This window comes from Equus asinus, chromosome 2, assembly GCF_041296235.1.
Source record: "Equus asinus isolate D_3611 breed Donkey chromosome 2, EquAss-T2T_v2, whole genome shotgun sequence".
Taxonomy (NCBI): Eukaryota; Metazoa; Chordata; class Mammalia; order Perissodactyla; family Equidae; genus Equus; species Equus asinus.
The window spans coordinates 169921683-169931537 of record NC_091791.1 but is presented as its reverse complement, the minus strand read 5'-3'; the positions used below and the strand labels follow the sequence as shown (position 1 = coordinate 169931537).

Below are 9855 nucleotides of genomic sequence, written 5' to 3'. Positions count from 1 at the left end.
TTATAGACATTTTTCTCTCCCCAATCCTGCCCTCTCTCCCTTATCCTTACCACTACAGAGGCAAAAAGGAAGTACAATCTTGCCCACTCCCACTCATAACCTAGGTTCTCCTTCACTGACACGTCTTTCCCTGAAAACTGTTTTTGATGCCCTGTAAACACCCCAGAAATTCTGACTATCATCCCAGTTTCCTAATAGGAATGTAGACACAACTCCTACCTGAGGCAGGAATCTCTTCTCAACAACATGGCTGAGTCTCATGGTCAAAAGAAATCACCTCGGGCCCTTTATGCTTGTAGTTTCTGATTTCAGGCAGAACTTAGAATGATCAGACTCAGGGAAAGTGGTTTATAGCAGCAGACTCAAATGCCATGTACGAGTACAGGGATGCCATGTCGTTGTGCCATTGTCATTGCTGCAAGGAATGGCCCTTCCCACATCCAATAAGTACTAGATGTGATTCGGTAAGAGGCTAAGGCCCAAGGGGATTGCCCCCCATGGGCCAAGCATGACATTCTCCTACATATCGGGGAAGAAATTCAGGAGAATGAAGACTAAAAGCAAAGGGAGTGTGTGATCCCAAGGACCTTTTCCATCACAATATGATGGAATTTCCGTCACAGTGTGGTGGACACTGAGGGACCTTTCTTTTCTAAGAGAATTAGAGCCACATATTAAAGATATAGACAGAAACTTTTACTCCTCAGCACCTCCTTAAATTTCTCCCCGGATTCCTTGAACACTGTATGATATGGTTAAGCTTGTAGAGGTGTGGGCAAGATCACAGACTTTGGAATCAGATCCCTGCATTCTAATCCCAAGTCCCCCTCCATTCTCATGAGCTGAGTCATGTGGAACAAGTCCCTTGGCTCCTCAGGGTCTTAGCTTTCTCATTTGCGAAATGGAAGAAACATCGGTAGGAACTCTGATGGTGGGGTGAGGATCTGTGGTTGGTGATCAATAAACAGTAGCCGACATTATGACATTGTGTAATATTGTCTCATTTGTTCAACAAACTGAAGAATCATATCTTCTTTTCTAGATATATTTTTATTATAAACTTTCGCCAATGAACAATCCAAAAAGGAAACTAAGAAAACAATTCCGCTTACAATAACATCAACAAGAATAAAATACCTAGGATTAAATTTAACCAAGGAAGTGAACAAATCATATATCGAAAACAATAAACATTGCCGAGAAAAATTAAAGGACTAATTAAATAGAAAGACATCCAATGTTCATGGATTGAAAGACATATAGTGTTAAGATGGCAATACTCTTCAAAGCCATCTACAGAGTCAATGCCATCTCTATCAAAATTCCAAAGGCCATTTTTGCTGAACTGGAAAAGCCAATTCTAAAATTTATGTGGAATTGCATGGAGCTCCAAACAGCCCAAAGAACATTGAAAAAGAAAAACAAACTTGGAGGAATCATACTTCTTTGTTGCAAAACTTACTACAAAGCTGGGGCTGGCCAGGTGGTGCGGTGGTTAAGTTCACACATTCTGCTTTGGTGGCCTGGGATTCACCATTTCAGATCCCAGGTGTGGATCTACACACCACTTGTCAAGCCATGATGTGGTAGGCATCCCACGTATAAAGTAGAGGAAGATGGGCCCAGATGTTAGCTCAAGGCCAGTATTCCTCAGCAAAAAGGAGGAGGATTGGCGGCTGATGTTAGCTCAGGGCTAAGCTTACTGAAAAAAAAACTTACTACAAAGCTATAGCAATCAAAAATAGAGTGGTACTGCATAAGGATATACATATAGACCAACGGAATAGAATTGAGAAGCCAGAAATAAACCCGAACATCTATGGCCAATTAATTTCTGACAAGGGTGCCAAGACCATTCAGTGGGGAAAGAGTAATATCTTCAATAAGTGGTGCTGGTACAACCTGATAACTACATGAAAAGAATGTAGTTCGATCCCTACCTAACACCATACACAATAATTAATTCCAAATGGATAAACAGCCTAAATATCAGAGCTTAAATCATTAAACTCTTAGAAGAAAATATAGAGTAAATCTTCATGACCTCTGATGTGGCACTGGATTCTTAAATTTGACACCAAAAGGACAAGCAATGAAAGATAAAATCAATAAATTGGATTTCATAAAAATTAAAAAGTTTCTTGTACTAAAGATAGTATCAAGAGAGTGAAAAGTCAATTTACAGAATGGGAGAAAATACTTACAAATCATGTATCTGATAAGGGTTGAGTATCCAGAATATATAAAGAATTCTTACAACTCAACAACAAATAGACAAACAACTCAAGTAAGAAATGGGCAAGGACTTGAACCAACATTGTCCCAAGATATACAAATGACCAGCACTCAGAGAAAAGGTACAAACACCATTAGTTGTTAAGGAAATGTCAATCAAAAGTGCAATGAGATGTCACTTCATAACAACCAGAAAGGCTATAATCAAAAAGAAAGAAAGAAAGAAATATCACAAATGATGGCAAAGATGTGGACAAATGGGAAGCCTTGTACATTGCTGGTGGGAATGTAAAATGGTGCAACCACTGAGCTAAAAAGTTTGGTGTTTCCTCAAAAATGTAAACATAGGATTACCATATGACCTAGAAGCTCCACTCCTAGGTGTGCATCCAAGAGAAATGAAAACATATGATCCACACAGAAATGTCTACACAAATATTTATAGCAGCATTAGTCATAATAGCCAAAAGGTGGGAAAAACCCAAATGTCTACCCACAGATAAATGGATAAATTGTAGTATAAGTATACAAAGGAATATTATTTACCTTTAAAAAGAATGAATATTGATACATGCCACAGCTTGGATGGACCTCAAAATCATTATGCTAAGTGAAAGAAGCCAGATACAACAGGTCAAATACCGCTTGATTCCTTTTATATGAAGTATCAAGAACATGTAAATCCATAGAGACAGAAAGATTATAGGCTGCCAGGGAGTGGGGCTGGGGGTTGGAGAGGGAGGAGGGAAAGTGATTCGGTACTCACTGTGTTGTGGACCTACAGCTTACCGGGTATGGTTGGATGTTCTTCTGGGTGATGAAAAAGTTTCAAAAGTAGGGAGGCGGGTAGTTGCACAATATTTTGAATGCACTAAATGCCACTGAGTTGTACTTTAAAATAGTTAACTGTATGTTATGTGAATTTCACCTCCATTTTTAATAAATGGTCATAGAATTATGTTTAGCATAACTCCCTTTTAATTTTAAAAAATGCAGATGTACACGAGAGAAAAATGTTAGACCATACTTGAACACATTAAAGATGATTGTCAATGAGTGATGGGAAATCAGGTAATGATAATTGTTTCCTCTTCACTTAAATTATTTCAAAAATTTTCCAACAATGTTAGGAAATAGTTGCATGCTGAATTCTTTAGTATCTGGGAAAGAAATACTATGGTGATATTGACTAACAGATTTTCAAGAGCATGAGGAACATGCTTAAATTGTAGAGTTAAATGAGGACAAAAGAAAACTGTACTGTGTATATAACATGATGGCAAGTATTTCAAATGCACTGCTCATGGTAACAGGCTCTCTGTTGGTGAGAAGAAAAGGAGTGGCATTTTCCCTTTCTGCTTTCCAAATTTTCTTAACAAATATTTATTACCATTATAATCAGAGAAGTGATTTTATTTTTAAAATGTCTACTACTGGGTAAGCTAGGCGCAAAAAGGTAGAGGTTTGATAAATGTACTTGGTTTGATAAACAGAATATTTACACTGGAATCATGGATTTTGATACGGAATATTCCTCATAAAAGAAAATTGTAAAATACAGAAAATGTACACAGGGAAACTTAAATCACCAGGCCCTAACCTCTCAGATATGCTTAGTTATTCTCTGAACAGGATTGGGCTTGGGCTGTGTAGAAACAACAGTCCTTCACTTCCATCGTAGCGAGATCATCAGCAGAGTTTGTTCAGCAAATGTGAGTCTATGATGTTCCAGGCCGGATCCATCAGACGTGTGGATCTCTAGTCGGAGAACAGAGAATCCTGAAAGGATAATTACTGGTCTTTGGTTGCCTGGTAAGCGTTCTCACTTCACAAGGTATCGGCAATGCAGTCATCTAAGCTTCCTCTGGGGACTCAGCCCTTTCCCAGTCTTAGTCAATGTGGTTTGGGTGGGACTGACTCCAGCCTACCCAAAGGAAATTGACCTAGGCTTGAGTCAATTAGTGGGTTCACTTTCTAGGGTCATAACGATTTGTTAATTTAGGCCAATAAAGGTCAAGTGAAGGACTTTTGTTAAAAACATGACCAAGAGAGATGGACTGTATCACTCTGAGCCTTTGTAACTTAAAAAGAGATGTTAAAATTCCCTAGGAAGGAAGCTGTGATGACGAATGGGTTGCTACATGGATTTGGTAGATGGTGGCCATGCTTTCTTCTCATCTTGTGCATCCCTCTGCTATAGCCCTTCCCATGCTGTGCTCTGCTCACTGATGCTTCTGTCTCCTCCACCAGACAGACAGCTCTCTAAGGGAAGGAGACACATCTCCACTATGTTTGGTCATGGCACAGAGAAGGGCCCAAACGCACATCTGCTGAAGAAATCATCCTGATGGACTTAGCAACATGGAAATGAGGTATTGGTGGTTCCATCACTGGGGACTCAGGTTTCCGGGGCTCCAATACCTCTCCTGGCTGATACCACAGCACACAGTCTCCACTATGTACCCTTGGGTTCCTGCTCTAGGCTGGAACACGTGGTCCGCCCTGAGTCATCCACTATTTGTTCCGACGTGGCCACTGCATGATTCTCACATAACCACCCAGAGGATGTCATCAGGCAGAAGGAGTGGGGGCGGGGAAGCTTTCATAGATGGCCATCTAAGATGAAGCACCACACAACCACAGGGGGACTTGAGGTCACTGATCCCATCTGTACCTCCTTCCTCTCCTCAGGGCTAAAAGAAAGCAAGGAGGAAGCACCAGCCTCCCCAACCTGGGCAACCTTCCTGGAAAGATGCAGCCTCTCCTGCTCCTGCTGGCCTTTTTACTGTCCTCTGGGGCAGAGGCAGATAAGTGGCCATCCCCACCCTCAGATGCCCAACCCCTCCCCCCAAACACAGTAGGCTCAGATCTCCTGCCCCTTCTGCACATCCCTGATCCGTCTATCATTCTGAATGCCAGCTCGTGTCCCACCTCAGAATCCCAAGTGTGACATTGGATAAGCTACCAGCAGGAATGGGAGGGCAGAAGGCAGTTCTCAAGAACAGCCAGTGGGTGCTATTCCCTCCCTAGGCCCTACGTTTGCCATCTGCAAAGTGGAACTTAACTGGAAGTGCATGGCAGAGGGAGGGAAACTGGAAAAGAGAAAATAATCAATTCCCCTGCAGAGGGCAGAGTGGGCCTGGCTTCCAGGTCTGGGATGACACAGATGCTCCCCTCAGCGTCTGCTTAGGAGAGAAGTCTAGAGCTCTGCAGACCCCAGAGTTGGTGGGACCACTGTCCCCAGAGGACTGCTATGCCTTGCTCAGTCCCAAGGCCCCTCAGTCCCTTCTCCAACTCTGCTTTTCCTCCCAGGCCTTTAGCAGCTCCCTTCTTTCCAGGATGGAGCTGCTGTTTGGGGACCTGAACTTCTCTGCTTTCCAGAATCCCATAAGCACTGGCCCTACAAACTCTCCTTCAGGCCCATCGGGGGCCATTCCTTCATGCAGCCAACAAACAGCTTTTGGGCCCCCACTATGTGTCAGGCCATGGGAAACAGGCTATGACAACATCTAGATGCCTAAACCTAAGACTTGGCCACTGGAAAGCAGCATCATCCCAGACATCACAGGGCAACAGGGCCTTATACAGGCTCTTGAAACAAAGCAAAGTCAGGAGAGGAATTCTCAGGAGCCTCTAGACCTCACTGTCCCTAGGACGCATATGCTCACCTCCAATTATCTGTGGAGGACGCATTCACAGGCCAAGCCTGCTCCTCCTCCTTTTCCTAGAGGGAAAGCCCCACCCAAGCCCCTCTCAACTCCAGGCCATCTCGGGCTCCCAGATGCCCAGCAATCCTGAGCATCAAGGTGACGCATGCCCGGTGGACTGGCTGGGTGCGCGCAAGTAGATAAGACTTTTCCTTCAGGGGAGATCATCGGGGGACATGAGGCCAGGCCCCACTCTTGTCCCTACATGGCATTCGTTCAATTTCTGGTTGAAGAGAAAAATCACAGGTGTGGCGGTGTCCTCGTGCGACAGGACTTTGTTCTGACGGCTGCTCACTGCTGGGGAAGGTGAGGGGCCTAAGACCATTAACACCTCCTGAGACCACCCCCCAGGGACCCCTGTTCTCTGCCCAGGACCTGCAGCCCAGGACAGCTCCCCCAGCTCCTGGTAACTCAAGGCCATGAGAGCTCATAAGAGGAGCCATCTGAGAGCATGACTGGTGACTGAAAGTGAGAAATAGGACAGGTAAGCTTTGGGGTCAAAGGGTCAGAAGTGAGAGCTAGTGGCCCAGTTGAGAAGAGAGACCACACTGGCCAAATGAAGCAGCTGGAGAGGATGAAACCATGCACTAGGGTCAAAAGGCAAACTCAGAGTCCTTTCACAATATTGCCTGAGGGCTGAGAAAGCACCCAGAATCCCCTCTCAGAGTCATCCTTTGCCCAATACTCCTGTTGTTTTGATTTCTCCACCTGCGGCCCTGCCCTGCCCCAGCTGTCACCTGCCCTTCATGGCTCCTGGGCTGGATATCCTTTGACTCCAAGCCCCCACACACCCCCACCCTGCTTTCTGTGTAGCTCAATCAAGGTGACTCTGGGGGCCCACAACATCCAGAAGCAGGAGAGGACCCAGCAGGTCATCTCTGTGAAGAAAGCCATCCCCCACCCAGACTATAATCCTAAGAACCTCGCCAACGACATCATGTTACTAAAGGTAAGGGAACCTCTCTGCTGCTCTTGCTCTCCTGGGTCCAGATTGCTTCCCCTCCCACTGGGACCTGTCCCTTCTCTCCTTCCCATCCTGGCCACTTGGCTAGCCCCAGTAGCTCATGGGAGAGGGAAGTCAGTGCAGGCCCATCATGGTGTTCAGGCCCAGGAGGGCAGTGGCTGAGCTAGACTTTCTTGACTCTTCTCATCAGCTGGAGAGAGAGGCCAAGCTGACTGCAGCTGTGAGGACCCTCAGCCTGCCCTGGGGCACAGGCCAGGTGAGGCCTGGAGAGATGTGCCACGTGGCAGGCTGGGGGAGAGTCACCCCAAATGGCATAGCACCAGACACTCTGCAGGAGGTGGAGCTGACCGTGCAGCAGGACCGGGTGTGCGAATCCTACTTACGCAATTACAACAGTAACACTCAGCTGTGTGGGGGGGATCTGAAGCAAAAGAAGTCTTCCTTTAAGATGAGACAGGGCATCTGCCTAGGTCAGCTTTGGGGAGAGGGGTGTTTTGGAACCTGTAGACGCAAGCAATAGGGACTCCTTCACCCCCTAGACTATGATGTTTCTCCTAGGAAGAGAAGAGGGGAGCAGCCAGACTGGTGAGTCACAGGCCTTCTGGGAGCCTACCAGGGGTCTGAGATGCATTTAAACAAGGTGGCCCATCTGGAAGGTGAATTTGCAACACTCTGCCCCACGCCGGGCACAGGTGTTAGAAAACTGCTCCCTGGGTGTGCAGCAGTCAAACCAGGTGGCTCCTCTGAGCTGGCTCCCATCTTGGTTAAATGGCTCACCCTCCACGCTGAGTGTCAGCCTCACCTGTGTGCTTCCATGTTCTTAAATGGTAGACCAAAGCAGAGTCCCACAGCGCCCTCATGGGGAGAGGATCTGGGACCTGGGGGAGGAGAAGGACAAGACCCCTGAGTGAAATGAAGCTGGGACAACGTCCAGGATCAGGACTGGGCAGTGGAGGGGCCCACCAGGGCCTGCCCTGCCCTCTGATCTCCCACATGGAGGCCACCCAGGTGGCCTTCACTGACAGGGCGCTTGGGATGCATGTGGGCAGGACCCGGGGGAGCATGGACTCAGTCCTCCCCACTCTCTGTCAGCAGGGGGACTCCGGAGGCCCTCTCGTGTGTGAGAACGTGATCCAGGGCATTGTCTCCTATGGACAAAACAACGGGAAACCTCCACGGGCCTTCACGAAAGTCTCGAGTTTCCTGCCCTGGATAAAGGAAACCATGAAAAACCTCTAACTCTGGGAATGAGCCAATCTTCTCTGGAGCTGATCCAGAAACACCCAGCAACTAAATAAATGTCTCTGAGCTGAGCAGGAAGGGCTGATTTCTTGTTTATTCACTGACCCTCATTCACAGGCACCTACTCTGTGCTTAGAAGGCCAAAGGCACAAAGATGATGTTTTCTGCTTCGTCCTCTTCCCTGTCCCACCACCACCTCCCCCAAACCTCAAGCACAGCTGTTCCCCAGCTCCTTCTGACCCACACCTTTCTCTAGGCATGCCCTTCTGCCAGGGCTGCAGCTGAGGACCATCAGGAGAAAACATGAACCTCTCTGGTCGTGGCTCAGGGTGAACTTCTTACCTCCTTCCCTGTGTTATATGGAAGAGAGGAAGGGGGATGACACCATAGGTCCTGGACACCAAACAGGCAAGCCTGAGGCTGCACCTCAACATCATAGCCACCCACACTGGGGAGGGCAGAGGCGACCTGAACAGGACAGTTCTCTCACACAGCCAGGGAGCTGGTAAGGAGTCAGGGTGGGTCTCTGGAGAAGCTCCTCATTCTCACCCAGCCTGAGTTTCCTCCCTGCCCTCCTGTGACCTTGGGGCCCAGCTTGACCTCCAGTCTCCTGGCTGCCCCTTCTTCTCAATCCCTGCTTTCCACTGAGAGATCTCAATGTCCGCCAACTCCTGTCCCCTCCACATAAGCCTGATCTGAGTTGGCCCCTTCCTTCTAGCCCTCCTTGCCAAGGACACCCAGAGCTCCGTGTGGTTCCAGCAGGGCCTCTCCCCTGAGATGGCAGCCCAGCTCATGCCTTAGCAGAGAGTGGAACAAGGACCAGGCTTGTGCTGGCAGAAGGCGGGGTCCATGGAGGACACAGCAGGCAGGCTGTCTCTCCAGAGCCCCTGCCCCATCTCTCACCTGGTACGGTCACCTCAACCCATCACATCCAGCCCAGTGTCCCCCAAAGTGCTCAGGGTGCATTGGCCACCTGGTCACTTGATAACCTGTGTCCCTTTCAGCCTGTCCCTCTTACTCACTGCTGGCCTCTAGGCTAAGACTCCTCACTGGCCACCTAGGGCTGTCTCAGCCTTTTGAGTTAGCCCTACCCTCTCTGCAGTAGGACTGGAAAGCACCCTTTTTCCATCAATAAACAAACACACCCTGATTGAGCTCCTAAGATCCCAGCACTGGGGATCCACAGTGGACGTAATACAGACTCTGTCATCTGATCCCGGGTGACACTGAAAGAGTGTTTCACCCAAATCATGTAACACTCTCTACCTCCTCACATGAGGCCACATGGCCTAGATCTCGTGGGAAATCCACAGGAATAAAGTACTTGTGTTGTGTTTCTATTGCTGGTCACAGTCCGTGTGAGCGTGAGCACGTGTGACTCTAGAACAGGAGGCATGGGATTTGGAAATGACATTAGTCATTTAGTTTCTAGGGGTGAAGTCACTGCACTCTGTCCACTGGAGCCTTGTCTTAACCTAGAGGAGAGGGCAGCCCGTAGGGAGGGAGAAGGGCATTGAGGGCAGCCTTACATTCCTTTCCCTTTAAAGTGGGAGGTAGTGGGGCTGGCCCCAGGGCCAAATGATTAAGTTTGCAAGCTCAGCTTCCCCAGCACAGGGTTTTGCCTGTGCGCCTCGTGGGTGCAGACATAGCACTGCTCATTAGGCCATGCTGAGGTGGCATCCCACATAGCACAACCAGACGGACCAC

General features: G+C 47.8%; 1 protein-coding gene across 1 annotated transcript; it reads left to right on the top strand.

Annotated features, from left to right (window-relative positions):
* Positions 1-6048: 6048 nt before the first annotated feature.
* LOC123283066 (granzyme H-like) lies at positions 6049-8145 on the top strand. Its single transcript, XM_070519948.1, has 4 exons — positions 6049-6248; positions 6756-6891; positions 7097-7270; positions 7738-8145. The coding sequence occupies exons 1-4, from the start codon at positions 6049-6051 to the stop codon at positions 8143-8145; spliced, it is 918 nt and encodes a 305-aa protein (XP_070376049.1).
* The last annotated feature ends 1710 nt before the right edge of the window (positions 8146-9855 follow it).

Bases quoted from the DNA above. Each gene is read 5' to 3' on its own strand.
- LOC123283066 (XM_070519948.1), top strand. From the start codon at position 6,049: ATGCCCGGTGGACTGGCTGGGTGCGCGCAAGTAGATAAGACTTTTCCT. The intron at 6,249-6,755 runs GTGAGGGGCCTA...CTTTCTGTGTAG, and splicing joins GCTGCTCACTGCTGGGGAAG to CTCAATCAAGGTGACTCTGG. The intron at 6,892-7,096 runs GTAAGGGAACCT...TCTTCTCATCAG, and splicing joins ACGACATCATGTTACTAAAG to CTGGAGAGAGAGGCCAAGCT.